The sequence below is a fragment of the Lepidothrix coronata genome, unplaced genomic scaffold (genome assembly GCF_001604755.1).
Source record: "Lepidothrix coronata isolate B3197 unplaced genomic scaffold, Lepidothrix_coronata-1.0 Scaffold203, whole genome shotgun sequence".
Taxonomy (NCBI): Eukaryota; Metazoa; Chordata; class Aves; order Passeriformes; family Pipridae; genus Lepidothrix; species Lepidothrix coronata.
In genome coordinates, this window is record NW_016690383.1 from 107,632 (window position 1) to 125,721 (window position 18,090).

Here is an 18,090-nt window from a genome sequence, read left to right on the forward strand (position 1 = left end):
CTGCATTGTACTGAAATACATAAGATTTCAGGGGCCAAACGTGGCAAGGTTTTGAACAGCGTGGTTATAATCCTACTTGGAACTAAAGGTCTGCTTGAGCGCTTTGTTAGGTTGGATGTGTTGGAATATGGAGAATTTCGCAAGTCTGAACCCTTGCTAAAAATGAAAACACTGTGGCAAAAAAATGTAAATAAATGCCATACATACTTTGTATAAGAGCCCTTCCCAATATCTATAAATATGGTAATTTTGATGTTTCCCAATTTTGAATTTTAAACAGGGGACAGACACGAGACACTGTCTATTACAAAGACAGCATTTTTCTTATCCTGGATTAGTTTTATAGTTTCAGTTTCCACTTAACTGAAAACACTTAGTGGAAACTAAATGTAGCATCTTAAAGAGAATTGCCTTTGAAAGGAAATTATTCTTTAAAAATCACTTCAATAGCTTCTCAGTTTAACTGGATTTTAATATGAACACAAAACTCATCCCGGGTCAGACTCTCCAGGAAAACTTTCTTGTGATTCCTGTAGCAGTTGTTTCATTCCTTGCTGCCTTAATTTTGCAGCTTTAAATGGCAGGTTCTCTCCAAAGCCATCCACTTCAAAGCTTCATAAAATAGAGCTTTAAATAAATTACTGAGCTAGAAATTATACTGGCTGTGCCCAGCTTTGTGCCTGGATGTGGGAATATTTGGCACTGGGTGTGGAATTCCAAGGAAAATTACCTCTTTCCTTTGCCAGCTTGCCAAAGAGCAGTCAGAAGGAAAACTGCTGCAGCTGGGAAGACACGGAAATCTCCGGTTTCCCTTTTCCAGAGAACACAGCCTGGACAACTGCTGAATATTAACGCGCAGTGTAACCGGTGCAACGCTGGGCTAATGCTGGGATTAACACAAAGTACAGCCTCTGGAGGGGACATGTTCCAGCGTGGCAGGGAGGAGACACAAGGCCACAGGGCAAAAGTGCCTGCTGGAACTGCTCATACCTTTAAAATGCATCGCCGTGGATGCCATGTGGAGTTAGTGGGAAGTGGGGAAGGTGTGGGATACCTGTGCTTTGTGTGCCGGCTGTGCTTCTGAGGGTGGAGGACTCCAAGCTGTATTTAGATTTTTTTAATCTGTTTTTGCAAGCTTCAGATAAAATAATACTGACAACATGACACTTCTAAGCAGTGAAATAGTTTGAAATAGTTTGTCTTTCACAAAGAGACGACCCATCTCCCTCTGTATTCAGATTTCTGGTCTGTGTGTGTGCAGAGCTGACTTGTCCATAATTGTTTGCTTTCTTCAGTCTTTTGAAGTTTAAATCTTAAAGCCAGTTCCTCATATTAAAAATAAATTCTTCCAAGCCACCAATAAAATGTCAACTGTGATTAAAGCCTGACTCCTCATTTTAAGACTTGTCTCCTAAGAACCGTGAGGTCACTCCATGAGTCAGCATTTGAAAGGACCGTTATTCCTGAGAACATGGATAAAGCCCAAAGTTCATGGTTGCTTGCTTAAATGGTTTCATCGTGTTTTAAATTGCTTTGCATTGTGCTGAAAGAAATGCAAACTGCAGGAATGGTTTGGCACAGAACTTGTGATATTTCAGGCACCTCAAGTCTTGAAAAAACCTCTTTGTATTAATGTAGAACTTGGTATTTCTGGTAGGAAAAGCTTTACCTCCTATGTAGTAAAGAGGAAGGTGGAGTGGGAAGCTGTGTTTGAGGCATAAACTTTAAACTGTGTGCTGTTGAAATAAAACTTGGGAACTGTAAAATCTCTGGGCAAGAGCTCTGTCCTTTGTACAGTGCCAAAGGCTGATAGGGCTTTCTAGACACAGGAACTTTATTAATTTTCTCTATTAAAATACTGAAAAATACAGCAGAGCATTAAGCTGCAAGGACAACCCTGACAAGCGAGTCAATACTATTTTGAAGATTATGTGTGCAGCCTGCTTATTCTTTTTGTGTATGTTAATTATAACAGTCTTTAATTACATGATCAGATTTTGTCACTTTTCCTCCCTGTTTGCTGCAGTGCACACTGTCACGAGTATTTGGAGGTAATTAATCACAGCAGAGCAGCGAATAACTTGGAGCAGAATTCTGCCTCCAACTTCAGCCTGTGTCGATCTCAGGTCTCCCCATCCTCTCTGTCTTTTCCTACATTCCTAATTAACTCCTGCCTCAGTTCCTTGCTGCTCTGCATTCAAACCATGTTTGTTTTGAAACCGTTTGTTTTGAAATCATGCTGTCTGTGCAGAATTGGGCCTTGGTACTGAGCAGGGAACCTGGAGCAGCAGTCGAAGGGGAAAGTCTTGCTGGCCTTTCCTTCCTACAGTGGAGCCTGGTCAGAGCAGGGGCAGAAGTTCAGGTCATTTAGCTGGATAATTCAGGTCATTTAGCGGGGATAATCAGAGATTTGAAATGGTATAAAATCTGTTGCAAATGAGATCTCCTCTTTCCATTCTCGGGCTTCCCAAACAACCTGTGTTTTTTTGTTAAGCATCACTTAAACCTCCGGTGCTTCTCGGAAGCGGGCAGGAGCGTCTGTTGTAGCGACCTTTCCCTCTTAGGGTGGGTGCCGAGCACGCCCGGGGAGCGGCGGGTCCGCCCGGGCGGCTGCGGGTGGAGCCCTGGAGCCGGGCGGGCTCCTGCTGCTGCGGGAGCGCTGCAGCTCAGCCCGGCGGCGTTCCGGGGCGCTGCTGCTGCCGCTCCGGCTCTCCGCGGCTGGGAGCCCGGCAGCTCACGGTGTTCACATCCCTGCCCAGATCCCCTCCGCGTGGCCCTGGCTGCGGCTGTTCCAACCTCCCCCTCCTGCCGCGGGGCGCGGTTCACCCGCTCCTTGGCGGTAAAACGCGGCTTTGCTGCCTCCCGGGCCGTCCTCCTCCCGGTGACCCCGCGGTGAAACCCCCCTGGGGCCGCACGGCGCTCATGGAACACCGGGGGACGCGGGGGTGGCCCAGCGGCGAGGGACAGAGGCATCTCCGCCGCGGCCCCTCGCTCCGGCTTGGCCGCGCTCGCACGGGGAGGGGGCGAAGCGCGGCCGCCTCGAAACAACCCCATCCCTGACAGCCTCACCTGCCGCGGCCCCGGGCGGGGGGCGGCCGGGCCGGGCGGGTCCGCGCTGGCCGGGCCGGCTCTCCCTCGGCCGCGGCGCGGCGGGGCGGGGCGGGGGGCGGTCGCGGCGGCGCCGCTCGCTGATTGCAGGGCGGGCGCTGCCAGTCCGCCGCCTCCCCCGCGCCAGCCGCGTCCCCGCGCCGGAGCCGCACGGCCCAGCAGCGAGCGCCCAGCCCGGCCCGGCCCCGCCAGCCGCCCCCCATGGAGGAGCAGCCCCACCACCACCATCACCACCACCATTACTACTACTACGGCCACCACCACCACCACCCGCAGAGCGCCTACCTGCCGCCGCCCGACGGCCGAGCCCAGCCCAAGCCGCCGCTTCGCCACGAGCACAAGCACGGCGGCCCGCAGCACACGGAGGCGCCGAAGCGGAGACCAGGTCGGGGCGGGCGGCGGGACGGGGCCTGTGACCTTCGCGGGGCGGCGGCGGGGCCCCCCCTTCCCCTCCTCCTCCGCCGCCGCCGCCTCCCCCGGCCCGGCTCGAAGCTTCTCCGCCGCGCTGGGGCCGCTTCCTGTCCGCCATGTTGGGGCTGCGGGAGCCGCGGGCCCGCCGGCTCCGCCGCCCGCCGGCACGTGGGGCCGGGCCGCTGCCCCCGCCGCGCCGGGGCCGGGGCCGCGGGGGGCGCGGGGGGCGGGCGAGCGATTGATGAGCGCCAAGATCAATGAGTCACATCGGGCGGAGCGGCCCGGCCCGGCCCCGCCGGTGGCGGCGGGAGGCGGTGAGGCCCAGCCCGGCCCAGCCCGGGGCCCTCGGTCGCCTCCTCCCCGCCGGGTCCGGGGTTGCGGTGCCCGGGCCGGGCCGGGCCGAGCCCCGCGGGCCGGGCGGCAGCGCCGCAGAGGCGGTGGCCGGGCACTGGGGCGGAGTGGGGGGGCCACTCCCGGGCAGGGCCGGAGCCCCCGCCGCGCTCCTGGGGGGCTCCCCGGCTCCCCATTTTGGGGGGCTTGTGTGGGGTCAGAGCCAGTGCGTGGTCACCAGCCCGGAAGGAATACCGCGTGCATTTATTTTTTTTTTCCCCTTGAAACTCCCTTTTACATAACGAGGCGGGAGGTGGGAGGGGGCCTGGCAGCAGCGGAGCGGGGTCGGCGGTGCCCCGTGTGCTGCCCGGGCAGACGGGGAGGGACCTGATCCGGCACACGCTAAAATAAGTTACTGAGCAAAAATAAGTTGAGTAGTCATTTCACTGTTTGCAGCGTGCCCAGGGTTTTAATATGCGCTTAGGCTGGCACCCCTCCCTTCCCGGCTCCGAAATGGTTTGTGAGGTTGCTGAATTCTCTTCACCTGTTCGTCTTACTATCCTGTGGATTTTTTTTTCCCTCTCCCCTAAATTTTGGTTGCTGCACCTCAGTGTCCAGGCAAGGGCCAGCTGTGCTAAATGTTGATTTGGAGAAAACTCAGGCAGCTGAGCTGTGAATACTTGAGAATTGGAACTAGAAACTGCTGACACACTGACTTACTGAAATGGATTTTGTTCTTCATTTTATTCTTTTACTCCTCATCTGCAATGGTCTTATGACCACTCTTATTGTTTTGTTTCATTAACAAGTGGTGTCAGAAGTCTTGAGTCATACAAGGTCAGCTGTAACACGCTGCTCTTGAGAAGGCTTCCTCTCCATGTTATTCTGAAATGCTTAATTTTTAGTTGTTGGCTCAGCTGAGAATCCCACCCTACCAGTTCTCTGAGATGAAGTATTTATGGTTAATTTTTTTTAACAGCATATTAGAAAGTTATAGTGGAAGTTGTGGTGGTTGCAGATACTTGCACGTAGTAAAATCCTTTTTGATCCCCCTTGGCAAACTTAGTTGTGGAATTTCTGTAAAGATTCCTACAAGGATTCTTGTGTTCCAGGCTCACAGAGAGCTTGAGCAGTTACATCTGCCAGACATCTGAGGCTCCAGGATGTGAGAGTAACAATGATTTTCAGTTATAGCAGTTAATTTCAACAACATCAGCAACAACAAAAACATTCTTTTTCAAGCTGGAGTCTTGCCTGCTCCTGTTGTTGAGGGACTCCCTCGCTGTGCTGACTCCGTGCCACCGTGGCTGCAGATGGAGCCTTAGGTGGGTCAGTGGTTGCAGGAGGTGTAAGGCTTTCCAGCCTCGGGAAGGAGGACGGATGAGTCAGAGGAGGAGCGGGTGCAGTAGGAGGGATCCCTCTGCTCAGTCCACAGCTGGACTGGCTTTGTTGAGCTGGGCACAGTGTGCTCTCCCTGTCTCCCAGCGGGGCTCCAGGGATTCTCTTGGGGCGTTGTAGCCAGGGTCCTCGAAAGCAACAGGCCTCTGGCCAGGGATTTTTAAAAAGGAAAAAAAACAAAGAGGAAGATGAGGTGGCTCAGTGTGGACTGTCCTGAGCTTCCAGCTTTGCTTGAATTGCACTTCCAAGATTCATTTCACAACCACGAGGCCTAAAACTGACCTTCAGAAGGAAAAAGGAAAGCTGAGTGTGCAGTATAATCTTGTGGTATGATCAGTTGGAGCCCTCAGCAAATACTTTATTTCTTGGGTCTCAAGCTCATACTATCTCTCCCAGGGACTCTGAAATACCAGGTTTTCAGTGGACAAGAGACCAATTGCTGGTAGCAGCAGAAAGGCTCTTGCAGGGATGCATTTCCTCCCAGTTTTATCACCTTTTCAATGCTGAAGAGCACATGTAGGGAGGTGTTGGTTGCTATCTTGAAACGCAGAGAGAAGATGCAGTCACACTCTCCCTCCACCTTTCAAATGGACTTGTACAATGTCCCTTTTGAAAACCTGCTTTTTTATTTTTCTTCCCCCCACCCCCCCATTTATGGGATGGCATTTGGGACAAGGGTGGGAATGAGGGCTGCTGGTGTTGCAGGCCCGAGAGCTGATGGAGATGGCAGGAGTTGTCCCTTGTTCACAGTGTGGATTCTGAACCTCCACAGACCTTGTCAGTGGATCCCTCTGTCTCAAAGCATCCTGGGAATTAATTTTTTTCCTTTCTGTGACCTGGAAATAGTAGCTGATGAAATAGCTCTCCAGCCTACCAGAGATCTTTAGTACAGTATATTTTCCTGAAATAGTATCTGTATTTTCTTTTGCTTTGTTATAGTATCTATATGTCACCCAGTTATGTGAGAGTCAGTCACTGCTGGTACTTTCTGCTTAACCCTTTTTGCCGTGGGTTCCAGCAAATAAGTTCATGCTGATGTACATCAGAGACTGGATGTTTTCCTATTTTAAAATGTCTGCTTGAGGAAACGATATGTTTGGGACTGATTACAGCTTTGTGCAACAAAGAGTTTAACATTTCACATTCTGGCTTTTTTCTAGGCTATGGAGAGCTAAATGGTAACGCAGGAGAAAGAGAAGTGTCACTGAAGGGCCTGTGCTCTGATGAAGCCACCGCCCCAGGATCCAGGGTACCCAATGGCAGCCAGCAGCTCGTAGATTCTAATGTCCCCCCAAAGCAGACTGTGAAGGCCAGTGCTTTGGGGAAAGCTGGAATCAAAACCAAGAACTTCGTTCAGAAAAATAGCATGGACAAAAAGAATGAGAAGTCCTATGAAAATAAACTTAGAGAAGGCCAGTCCTCGGACAAGCCCGAGGGAGTGTCTATTCCAAACGGCGTGGTAACCAATAATTCCAGCTATATCACCAATGGCTACGTAGGCAAAGGGGCCGATAACGATGGTAGTGGCTCCGAGAGTGGATATACTACGCCTAAAAAAAGGAAAGGCAGGCGCAACAGTGCCAAGGGTTGTGAGAACCTGAATCTAGTACAGGACAAAATAATGCAGCAGGAGGTCAGTGCACCAACCTTGAAACAGGAACTTGAGAGTTTCAAGCCTGATTATAGTGAACAAAAGGGGAACCGAACTGAAAATACTAAGCCTGTTTGGAAGTACGAGGCTGGGGCTGGTGGAGCAGGCCGGGGAAAGCCTGGGCTCGGGGATGTACCCCGGAAAAACTCTGATGCCAAACCTGGGATTAGCAGCAAGAAGTTTGATGACCGGCCCAAAGGGAAGCACGCATCGTCGGCTACATCTAAAGAGGACTCATGGACCTTATTTAAACCACCCCCAGTTTTTCCAGTGGACAATAGCAGTGCTAAAATTGTTCCCAAAATTAGTTATGCAAGTAAAGTTAAAGAAAACCTCAACAAAGCAGCTCAAACCCCATCCACTTCGTCGTCTTCGTCATCTTCGTCATCTGCCGGGGAAGCTCAGGCCCAAACATCGAGTCGACTGTCCCAGGTCCCCATGTCTGCTATGAAATCTGTCACCTCTGCCAGCTTCTCAAATGGGCCGATCCTCGCGGGCACCGATGGAAGTGTGTATTCCCCAGGGACCCAGCCACTGCTCTCAACTGCTGCTAGTACTGTACCATCGACCTCCTCCGAGTCAGTAGCCCAGGACACGAGTACAACTTCGACAGCTCTAGAACAAAAGAAATCTGGCCTTTTTATCTACCCTTCAAATATGCAAACTGTGCTCCTGGGTGCAGCGCAAGTCGATTTCCCTTCGCAGACGAATCAGCAGAACCTGGGCGATATCTTCCAGAATCAGTGGGGCTTGTCTTTCATAAACGAGCCCAGTGCTGGACCCGAAACTGTTGTGGGGAAATCTGCCGATAATCAGTTAATGGAAGTGACATTTCAAGGGGAATATCCTGCCACTTTGGTTTCACAGTGTGCTGAAATCACTCCCTCAGGAACTGAACAACCTGTGTTTCCTAAGGCTTATGAGCTGGATAAACGGACTAGCCCTCAAATTCTTAGTGCTATTCTTAAGCCTGGGACTGCTGTTGAGGGTGGTGTCTTAGCTTTGGAGTCGCATCACACAGGTGACCTACAAAAGGCAGACACCGGTAGCCAAGGTGCTTTAGTGTTTCTTTCAAAAGACTATGAAGTAGAGAATCCTCTGGCCTCTCCTACGAACAATTTGCTATCCTCCGCCAAAGAACAGAGGTACCAGAGAGGCCTAGAAAGGAAAGATAGCTGGGGTTCTTTTGACCTGTGGGCTGCTATTCTATATCACACTAAAGGTAATGACTTAACTTGCTCCCTAAGGGCATTCTTTTCTTTTTTTTTTTTTTTACTTTTGTTTTTATAAGTGCAATATTCTAACGTGATATGTTCCTTCCAGCAATTCTGATTATTTTAAAAATGAGCTTTTCTTTTTTGCTTGCATATCTCTCATGGCTATAACGGTTTGGGAAGCTACGCAAACCATTGTTTAATTAATGTTAAGGGGTATTTGTTTCCCTGTTCCCGTGGACAAGCATGAGTGATGTTGATAGGGATGGTACTTAGCAGGCCCTCCTAAGCCTCTCGGCATTGGAAGGAGTTAAATGTGTAGGTTCACCCGCTCTGTTCCAGCTTTACCAGGTGATATTCTGTCACTGGAAAAGCTTCATAGTCTGTGCTCACACCTCTACCACCAAAGTGTTGCAGCTTCTCCCCTGGGCAGATCAGACCATGAAATCATGGCTTTGAAGGAAGAAAAAATTATTCCTACGGCCCTAGGTGTGATTTATTTTTCTAAGCGTGACCCGCACACACTTTTCCCCTGCCCTTCTTGAATATTACAGCAACAGCAAGACCAATCTTTTCTTATCAGCTCCTCTATAAGCTGCAGATTGAATTCTCTCCTTGTCTTTGTAAGCCACATCTTTCAGGTGATTTTGTTGCTTTCATGGAGTCCTTTGTAGTCCAGCTCCTTTTTTTTCCTCCCTGTTTTTTTTGAGATTGAAATGACTCAAACATGATACAGACACTTTAAAATGGGAACGAGGAGAGGGAAGCCTGTGGGATGGCTTGCTTTCTACTTTAGCCTCAGCCTCAGAAGCTCTGAGGTCTTGTGGCAGTTCTTGGCTTCTGGTGCTGGCTCAGTGTTGACAGGAGCCTGGTTGTGTGTTCCCTTTTGGGATGGCATTACTTACCCACCCCTGACCAACACAGGGGCAATTCCTTTTTTTATTTGACCCCCTTCCCTCTCCCTCTGAAGGGAACAAGGTGATAATCCATTTTTTGTTTACTGTTCCACATACAAATGTGGATAATGTCTTCCTCCCCTCTGCAGAGGGTTGGTATTTGCCTGGCTTTGGCAAATTTGCTGTGTTTTGACCCACTGCAAAGTTCTTAAGTTACCAGTTTGCAAACTCAGATGCCTGCCTTTAGTAATAACAAGCCCAATCATTTAAAAATAATAACTCCAAATATTTTTTTCAGGTCATCTCCCTCTTATAATGTTAACATTTCAAGCTCTAGTATTCTTGAGAACAGCATTCATCAATTGATTTTATCTGGGTCCTCTCCTTTCAGCTCAGTCTATGCTAGCATTAAAGCAGGCTTTCTGTTTTCATTCTTATGTCTGCCTGCAGCTTAAATCCCAATTTCCTATCAGAAAACAGGGGTGCCAGGAAGCATAGCATGGAGAGAAATCCTAGGTGATCTTAAGTTTGCAAATATTTCCTTCACTTCGGTTTGTCCCTTTGTTTTTGTCAGCCTGAACTTGTAGAAAAGCAACTGTTCACAGCCAGCAAGGCTGATCAGCTCTCCCTTTCTCACTTGCTGTGGAAGACAGATCCCAGTAAAACAATAGCAACAACAGGAAAATAAAGTACACTCCCTTCCCATGTCCTCTCAAGGAGGTGTTAACTTCAAAGCCTGGCTGTGTTTAGCTCTTCTAAACACAGGAATTAATTACATTTAATGGCAGGAATGACCACCTGAAGTACCCGTGAAATACTGTTCTCTGCTCTTCTGCATGTGAAGCTCTTCTTCTAGAGCTGTTGCTCTGAAGCATCTTGCTTTGAGCATCCAGAACAAACAACCTGGGGTTCCTGCCCCACCACTCCTCTCTGCTGATTTCTTTGGGGGTAAAAGACTATGAATGTTTCTACTCAGTGTTGTCATTAATGCAGTGATGGGGTGCTCCAAAGAGCTTAGGCTTGTCTTTCTGCTATTTAGTCCCCAAACCTGATTGCTGGTTCACAAAGCAGGAGATCAATCCAGTTCTTAGTACTTCTGATGATGCTGGGTGTTGCATTTCATTCACTTTTGGGGTGAGTTTGGTTAAGGAGTATTTGGAGGAACGGTGCCTCCTGTCTCCTCTTCATGGCCGTGGTCCTACAGCCAGAGCCCAGAGTGTGCTGGGAAATGCCTCCAACCCAGAGCTGCCAGGGTGTGTTTGCAGGACAGCAGTGCGGTGGTTAATTCCCACACCGTTTGCTCCGTTTATCTTGGGCTTTTTTCCTGAGGTCCTACTCCAAGCCAACCAGTTCCCCTGCAGTAGGAAAGGAATGATTTCACTCAGTTGCTTTTTGCAAACTGCCTTCCCCTCCTCCCTGCTTGGGAGAGTGTGTGGGTTTGCCTGGGTCAGTGTTAGGGCATCCCGGGCAGTTGGGTCCTCGTGTTGTTTGGTTTTGATTTCGAGAGGAGGGTGAACTTCTCCCTCTTGGATTGATCTGTTTGCTTTTGAGCAAAGTCTCGATAGTTTGATCTTCACATCTGCCCTCCCCCTGGGGTTATGAACACAAAGAAAAACGATCATGGGGCAAGGACAGGAGTGAATGTGGAGCACTGGTGGGGTCCCGGTGTCTTCCTGCACTGAGCTCCTCCAAGTGCAGTAGTTCAGTGCAAGGATGAAGCTCTGGGTGCTGCAGTGAGGGATGGGCTGTAATGTGAGTGGTAGTGTGCTTTGACCTGTCTGTCACAAATGTGCACTGTTTGTGCCTGTAACTGTGACCACGTTGTGTGGATCCTCATCCTGAACTGTAAATAGGCTATGGGAAAGTCTCCAGCTTACTCAGTAGCTTTGTTCCAGCAAACCAGGCTTTCCTATGTGTGATTTGCCCAGTGACTGCATGGGACATTATGGATTGTAATTGCTTCACAGCTTCCTTGTAGGAAGATGGATGGAGGAGGTAGCACACAGGGAGGACTGGCTCTGGTGCAGGGATCCCATTTACCCCACCACAGCACCCTGGGTGCTGGCGAGGCTCCACTGGGGTGTGAGACTTGGTGATTGCAGAGCACAGTGAGGTCTTAGTGGAGGATTCCTGTGCTCCTTTGCATGTGTCTGGATTGCTTTTTCCCCAGAAGTCAAAGCGCTGGGAACGTTCAGGCAAGGCTGATGGTGCACCTTCTTCTTGTTCTCTTGGAAGCTTTTCCTGTTGGTTTCCTTGTGCCCCTGCTTCTTTTTTTTTTTTTCCCTCTGTTTAAAGGGCAGAAAGACTCCCTTGATCATCTGATCTGCTTGAGTGTAAAACACGATCCCTCAATGTGGCTGCCTTCACTGACAGCCCGTGCCGCTCGGGGTTTGTGACGGTGCCTTGAAACACTCGCAGGTGACAAATCTGATTTGCCAAGGGAGATCTGATTTAGCTGAGCACTTGTGGGTCTGCTGTGGATGTGCTTGGAGACAGAGACAGTAGCTTAGTATGGCAGACTAGAAGGACCAGGAAGAAGTGATGCTCTGGCTTGCGGTCAATGTCCCTATCTAGGTTAGAGTTGAACTTCTGCCTTGGTGTGGCATTACCAAAATCCTTATCTTTTTGAGGTAAAACTGGTCCTTGCAGATTTTTTTGGTCCTTCAGAAGAGGAGGCTGGTTGTATCTCAGCTTTACTTCTGTTGAAACCAGCATCTTCTTACTGCTTTATTTATACTGCTTTTAGAGACAGCTGGAAGAAAGGGTTCGTATCAGAATAATTGTCAACGCTGTGCAGAGTTCTGTCACGTTTGGGCAGTTGCAGTCTTCCAGGCCAGGCTGTCACTGACACTGGGCTCTAGATGGCAAGCTTTGTGGTGGGAAGCTCAATAATTTGCTTGTCCTGAGCTAAAAAGCAAATAATTGAGGCCTCCAGCTCAGCTGCACAGCAGCAAAGACCACATGGGTGGAGGAGAGGAAGCTGCAGTGTTTCCCTCTTCTGACTTGCCCCTGAGTTTCTGCCTGTGCTGCTGCTTTGTTCCTTCTCAGCATCTCTGCTCGCGTGAAGAAGCAGAAGAGCAGCGTGGAAAATAGAGCAAGGCAGCGTGGGCCAGCCAGGAGTGGCGTTCACTGGAATGGTGAACTGGGTCAGAAGAAATAGCAGAGCTGTGAATTCAGCAATTTTCATCCTTTACATCGGGGAGGGGGTGGGAAGAGCCTTGGTTTTCCATCCCCATTGGTGGGAAGGGGTTAGGTCTCACTCTGTTGTTTATTGCCTTGTAGGGCCTGAGCTGTGGGGCAAAAGCTGATTTAATTCTCCTTTGAGTCTCTGCTCTTTCCAGTTGTCAGGATGAGTACAGTGTATTCAGTACAGCCATGAGTCTCCACAGCATGGAATTTTTAATCTTTGCTTCATTTCTTGAGCAATCCCCTAAACTTAATCATTATGTCCTGCAGGTAGAAGCAGAAAAATCAGATGAGAATGGTCCCTTTTTGTTATGTTTTTAGTGTTTTATTTTAGAGACAATAGTGAGATTTATAAGAACAAAGAACTAGTTCCGTGGCATTGTGCAGACACTTCTGTTTGCAGGGGCTGCCTCTCTAGCAAGGAAAAAGTGTGTAAAAGTGCCTGTCTTAACAAGTTATCACTTCTTTCCCCTCCAAGATTATGTACCAGTCCTGCTATAAAGTTTATTGACCTATGAGGAATCCCAGCACAATTCACTGGACTGTGCCTTAGTCTGTTCCTGACATCAAAGCCTTCCTCCACCACCCCTTTGTTTCAGTGATAGTCCCCAGAAAAAGTGGTTTAGGTGGATGTGACTGGGGCTGTCTGTGACTGGGGCTGTCTGCCCTGGGGAGTTCCTCAGGAAACCTGACCAGAGGGCTGTGGAGAGGCCAGCTAATTGTAAAAAATCCTGGAAAACCGGAGGTTGGAAGGGGTGCAGGAGGTGACCTAGTTCTGCCCCTGGCTTGGAGCAGGGCTGGCTTTGATGCTGGGTTGTGCAAGGGTTTATTGGTGGCATTTTATCCAGCTGGGTTGGAGTCCACTGAGAGGGAAGTGTGCCATTTCCCTGTTTTGGGAATGGTGGCTCTTGTCTGTTGGTCAGGTCTTTGGAAAGGGCAACAGTGGGTTTGGGGTCAGTATCAGAGAGAGGTGGGCTTGGGCTGATGGTGCCTTTTCCCATGCAGGGTGAGCAACTGTAAGAGTCCTTTGCTTAAACCTGCTCTGAAAGCTTTACCCAGGGAAGACAGGCTCAAGAAAAGGGCTCTTTGAGCCCAAGGAAGGAGGACTGAAAGCAGGCTTAGGGCCTCTTGCATGCCCAGCTCATGGGTATGGTCTTTTATTCCACTCTGCATCCCTGAGCTCACTGCTCTGCTTGGCTGGACCCAGGCATTGGGCAGTGGTGGCTCTGCTGAGCTGCCTGTCCCCCAGGTCAGTCCAACCTCTGTGACAGTGGCCATGGCACTTGTCACAGCACCTTGTGTCAGTTGTAGGTGACCACAGCCTGGAACTGGGAGGAAAACACATGCTAGTGTATTACCAAGTAAAGCAGAATAAATCATTAAATTTCATTTTAAGATGGAAGAAAACCCCTTTTTTCCCTAGTTTGGCATTGCAGTTAACCTAAGTCTTATTTTTTTTTTTCCTCTGTGAAGTTGTTTCAGTTGGTCAGCCTGTACTATCCTGTGTCCCTGTGCTGCTGGACATGTGAAAGGGAGCACATTGGTCTGCTGATGGCAGATGATATTCAAAAAGAGCTATTACTGCATTGTTTCCCCATGGTCTTTGATTTTGTAGCTTTATGAGATTGAGCATCTGCCAGCCAGTGTGTCCAGGTATCTGGGATTTACAGGACACTCTACAGCACCCTCTCTTTCTGAGGAAGGAGAAGGAAAATTGGAGACTGAAAAGGTTGGAGAATTTAGTTGTTGGTTTGTTAGTTTTTTTTATCTAAACAGAATTTTGACAACTTAAAAGTTTTTTGGTGTGTCCTTAATAGTATCTCACCATCTGTCTTATTGTCAGACGTGTCTTAATACAAACAGTTCACATCCTTGTGGTGTCCAGGGAAGTTACAACCAAATGAACAGCACAAGAAGGTGTGGTCTATATGTGGGATACAGTAGTGGGGCAATGCTTCAGCTCTGCCTTGTATTTGATGCTCAAACACTGCTCTAATGTGGAGCAACCAACAACTCAAGAGTAGTTTTTTGTCCCCAGCCTTTGGGGAAAGCTGTTAAAATAGGAGATGCTCTTTAGCTGTTAGAAAATGATGCATCTAACTGCGCTGAATGGAAAACTCGCTCTGCAGGAGGTAATTTTAGTAGCTGGTTCATTTTACTTCGGGGGAATCTGCATCTGGCAGATGAGGGAGGCAGTCCCTCACCAGGCTGCTTATATCCCTGGGGGTGTTAGAGGCTGGCTACTGTTCCCAAAGCACTTAAGGTTCCCCCCCCCCATGAAAGTGCAAAATGTTGCCGTTGTTGTCGTGACGCAAAAATAACAGACCTCGTAAAATTTTGCCGGGGCCTTCCTTACAAAAGGCTTAATTGTGCAGGGAGGGCTGGCAATATTTATTTGCATGCAATTTCCTGCCCTGGGGAGCTGGAGATTGTAGAGGACAAAGGACAGATGAAGGGTTGGAAAAGGGACGCGATTGATGGAGGTGACACTTGGCACACATCGTGCTGAGGCCATGAGTTTTGTAGGGCTTTTTCTTCTTCCTTTCCCATGCCGGATAGTTCACTTATTGCCTTGTTTTGTGCTTTACTGCACATCCCATGTAGCCTGATAATCCCGTGCTATTCCCTGTTCCAACCCCCACCAAGGTCCTGTCACCCTCCTTTGTGGCAGAAGGGAGACTTGAAAGGTGGTTCTTGCAGGTTGTGTTCCTACTAAATGCTCCTTCTTTAAAAATTTTGTCTCTTAAACTTGGACGCAGGGTACAGTTAGTGTGCCTTCATAAATATTCTAGCTCACAAAATTCCATCTCCGTAGTGGCTAAATGAGGTTATTTTGAATGGCTCTCTAAAGATGTGACTTGATTTGTGGGACATTTTAAAGGGAAGAGCCTTCTGTTTCTCAGTGTGGATGAAAAGAGCGTTTAACTTTTTTATTTCTGAGGTAAACAAAAGCATGTGCTTTTTCAGGGAGAACCGGGGAGGATTTGTATTCAGCCTGCAAACATGTTGTAGAGGTAAACTGGGGAAAGAACCTCAAGCCAAGCAGGCAGCCGGGTGTCTGAGCATCACACCTTGCTCTCGGGTGGTGTGTTGGCAGCAGCTTTGCAGTGATGTTGGCACAGCAGTCCTTGCCTGGTGTGCTTCAGCACATGCACACTGTGAGCCATGTGAAACTTGCCATGTCCTGCGGTTCTGGTTTCACACACACTAAACATCAACTCGTAAAAAATCATTTCTTCAGGCTCCTTGTTGAGGCTGTAACACGCGAAGCAGCGTTAGAGTCGGATTAGTAAAGCCTGAAGTCAGATTGTGATTTGTAGGACTGGGGAACAGTGGTGACATTTCTGGTGCTCAACTTGGCCCTCTGACCCTTAAGACCATGTTACAGCCATCCCTTTGCCTTTTGTTGTTGGATTATTCGTGTCAAATTCGGGATGGGCTGGAGCTGTGCTGCTGGACTGGATGGGGTGGGCTCTGTCTGAAAGCCTTGGCACAGCTGCAGCCGTGTTGTGCCACACTTGGGAAATTAAAGTGTGTTTAAAGTTGTCTCTAATGGTAACATCAATCTGCATAATAACAGTGATCTTCTCCTTTTGCCTTCACAGAAATGGAAGCGGTTTGGAATTTGCAGAAGCAAGGTAAGGGTGTTGGAAAGAATAAATAAACCAAATTGCACTGTCCTGCTCTGTCAGTTGGGATGGGGGATGAATGAGAGTGGATTGTCTGCGTGTCTGGAGTTGCCTGAGTTCAGTTCTTCAGTGCCTGCAGTTTGTAGTCTGGATTTATCCGTGTTTCATGTCACTAAAATTCAGGACAGTAAGCTGTGCCATAATGGTGGGGTGTTCAGAGAGAAGCAGAGACTCTACAAGAGCAATAAAACCAGAATTAGATTTAATGACTCTTCCCTATGTGTATACAAAATTGCTTTCTATTTCTGGTGCTGGGTGTCACATCTAGTAATAACTTTTATTCTGGTGTATCCCCACAAATCACCTGAGAAGAGGTTCTGTGTGGGAAGAGCTGCATATGGAGACTCATGTGGCTGCTCTGGGGGAGCCAGCCCAGGCTTGGGGTGCGTTGGCAGGAGGGGGGTCCAAAGGAAAAGTCTGTCAAGGTACAAGTACCATGCAGATCTCTTGTGTTTATCTTCAGCTTGTCAAAAACTTAGAATTCTGCTTTCTTTCCAGATCCCAAAAGGATAATCACTTATGATGAAGCCATGGATCGCCCGGATCAATGAAGGTAGCAAGACAAGACTGCCTGTTATAACCTTTCTGCAGCATTTGTGCTGTTCGTGGGGGACAAAAAGGCTTTTATGCTCCTTCTAAATCTTCAGTGCAGCAGAGGAACCATAACTAGAATCACAGGATAATATATACAAATATATATATAGTTATTTAAAAGTGGCAACTGAAAGTAATTAGACTTCTTAAGGAATCTGAAAATTTATTTCAACGAGACTACACACGTGATTATTTAATCTCCGGTACTGAATAGATTTTTTTTTTTTCATTTTTGTTTTGTTTTGTTTTTGTTTAAAGAGTGAATGCAAGTGATTAAGGAATACAGACTCAATTACAAGCCCGGTTTCAAAGTTCCTGCTGTCGTCTACATGGGCAACAGCAACCCACTGGAGAGGCATTTCCACTTGACAAGGTTTCTGTTTCTTGTTCTGTGACTGTAGTGACACACTAATCACAGGGAAATCAGGATGATTCACCATCCTTCATCTCCCCTTTCCCTTTCACCTCCCCCATTTAGTTTCTTTTTTTTTTTTTTTCTGGTTTGTTTTCCATTGAATGCTGGAGAAACACCTTGAAGTTTGCAGAGTTTCTTTTTTTTTCCAGAGAATTATAAGCCGCATGTTTTGCCAGGAGTAAAGCAGCAATCCTATGCGGGGGATATTGTCTAAAACAGCTCGTTCTGCTGAGGGAAAGATGGTAATACTGCAGTTCTAGGATGCATGGTGAAGTCACACAGTTGACCTGGCTCCTGTTACACATTGGACTATTGCAGCTGAAGAGTTATTTCATTTTAAAAGACAACGTGGAAAAATAAGCAATCTGTTTAGGCATTTAATATGAAAAAAAAAAAAAACCCACAACAAAAACCCCTGCTGTTCCCACAGTTTAATGCCATTGTATTACTGGGAGCGAGAAAAAAAAAAAAGACAAAAAAAAAAGTATCTTCTGCTTTCAACTGTAGGTGCTTCATATTTGCTCTGTCTGTCTCCTAACACTAAATGTGCTGGATTTTTTTCCCATTTTCAATGGAAAACTGAAGAGGAATTGAGTTCTGCTAACTTTCATCCTTCTTGAATTATTTTTTCTCTTAAAAAAAAAAAAATTTAAAAATAACAAAAAAAAGAAAAAAGTTTTAAAAAAAAAAAAAAAAAGAAAAATGGGAATTTGAATCCTTTTCAATTTGTCCATAGAACGCCAATGGCTGGGCTTCCTGCCCCTTGGAAATGCTCTTTTATATTTTAATGCAGTCTGTGTATTTCTGGGCTCTGCTTCTAATTATCTCTTAATAAAAATATATTTTATTACAAAAAATGGAGGACTTAGGAATGAAAATAATAATTTAAAAAATAATTAAAAAAAAATCCCAGGGAAAGGAAGGCTTCCTAGCAGTGGTAGGGAAGGCTGAGCAGAGTGCAGGCTCCAACTGTGTAACCCACTCTGTCCCATTGCAGCTTGTGTCGAGTGTCCAAATCATCTGGGGGTTGGGTAGTTTTTCTGGGTTTTTTTTTTTAAAGATGGAACGGTCACAGGGTCCAGTGCAAGAGTGAGAAGTGAATAAAGCAGAAATGGGTTTGCTGACCAACCCCAGCTCCACATATGCCCAGTGCTCATTGTGGGTGTCTGTGGCTGAATCCTGGCTCCTGGTTATCAAG

The 18,090-nt window shown here is 47.8% G+C and overlaps 1 protein-coding gene and 1 long non-coding RNA gene across 4 annotated transcripts in view; one reads left to right on the forward strand and one right to left on the reverse strand.

Annotated features, from left to right (window-relative positions):
• LOC108506018 overlaps positions 1-3,472 on the reverse strand; it is a 17,438-nt gene extending 13,966 nt beyond the window's left edge. Inside the window, exon 1 of the long non-coding RNA XR_001877652.1 lies at positions 3,394-3,472. This is a non-coding gene — a long non-coding RNA (uncharacterized LOC108506018). The remainder of the gene's footprint in view (positions 1-3,393) is intronic.
• NUFIP2 (NUFIP2, FMR1 interacting protein 2) lies at positions 3,296-17,945 on the forward strand. 3 transcript variants are annotated; one of them, XM_017832600.1, is made up of 5 exons: positions 3,296-3,493; positions 6,408-8,120; positions 15,800-15,832; positions 16,382-16,436; positions 16,736-17,945. In XM_017832600.1, the coding sequence occupies exons 1-4, from the start codon at positions 3,310-3,312 to the stop codon at positions 16,432-16,434; spliced, it is 1,983 nt and encodes a 660-aa protein (XP_017688089.1). In that variant the 5' UTR covers positions 3,296-3,309; the 3' UTR covers positions 16,435-16,436; positions 16,736-17,945. The 3 variants fall into 3 exon arrangements, with proteins under 3 accessions (XP_017688089.1, XP_017688090.1, XP_017688088.1); XM_017832601.1 differs by having other exon boundaries at positions 17,042-17,945; XM_017832599.1 differs by having other exon boundaries at positions 16,382-17,945.
• The last annotated feature ends 145 nt before the right edge of the window (positions 17,946-18,090 follow it).

Excerpts from the sequence above, each read along its gene's own strand:
- NUFIP2 (XM_017832599.1), top strand. The coding sequence starts at position 3,310 with ATGGAGGAGCAGCCCCACCACCACCATCACCACCACCATTACTACTAC. Across the intron at positions 3,494-6,407 it reads GGCGCCGAAGCGGAGACCAG|GCTATGGAGAGCTAAATGGT; the intron begins GTCGGGGCGGGC and ends GCTTTTTTCTAG. Across the intron at positions 8,121-15,799 it reads TATTCTATATCACACTAAAG|AAATGGAAGCGGTTTGGAAT; the intron begins GTAATGACTTAA and ends TTGCCTTCACAG.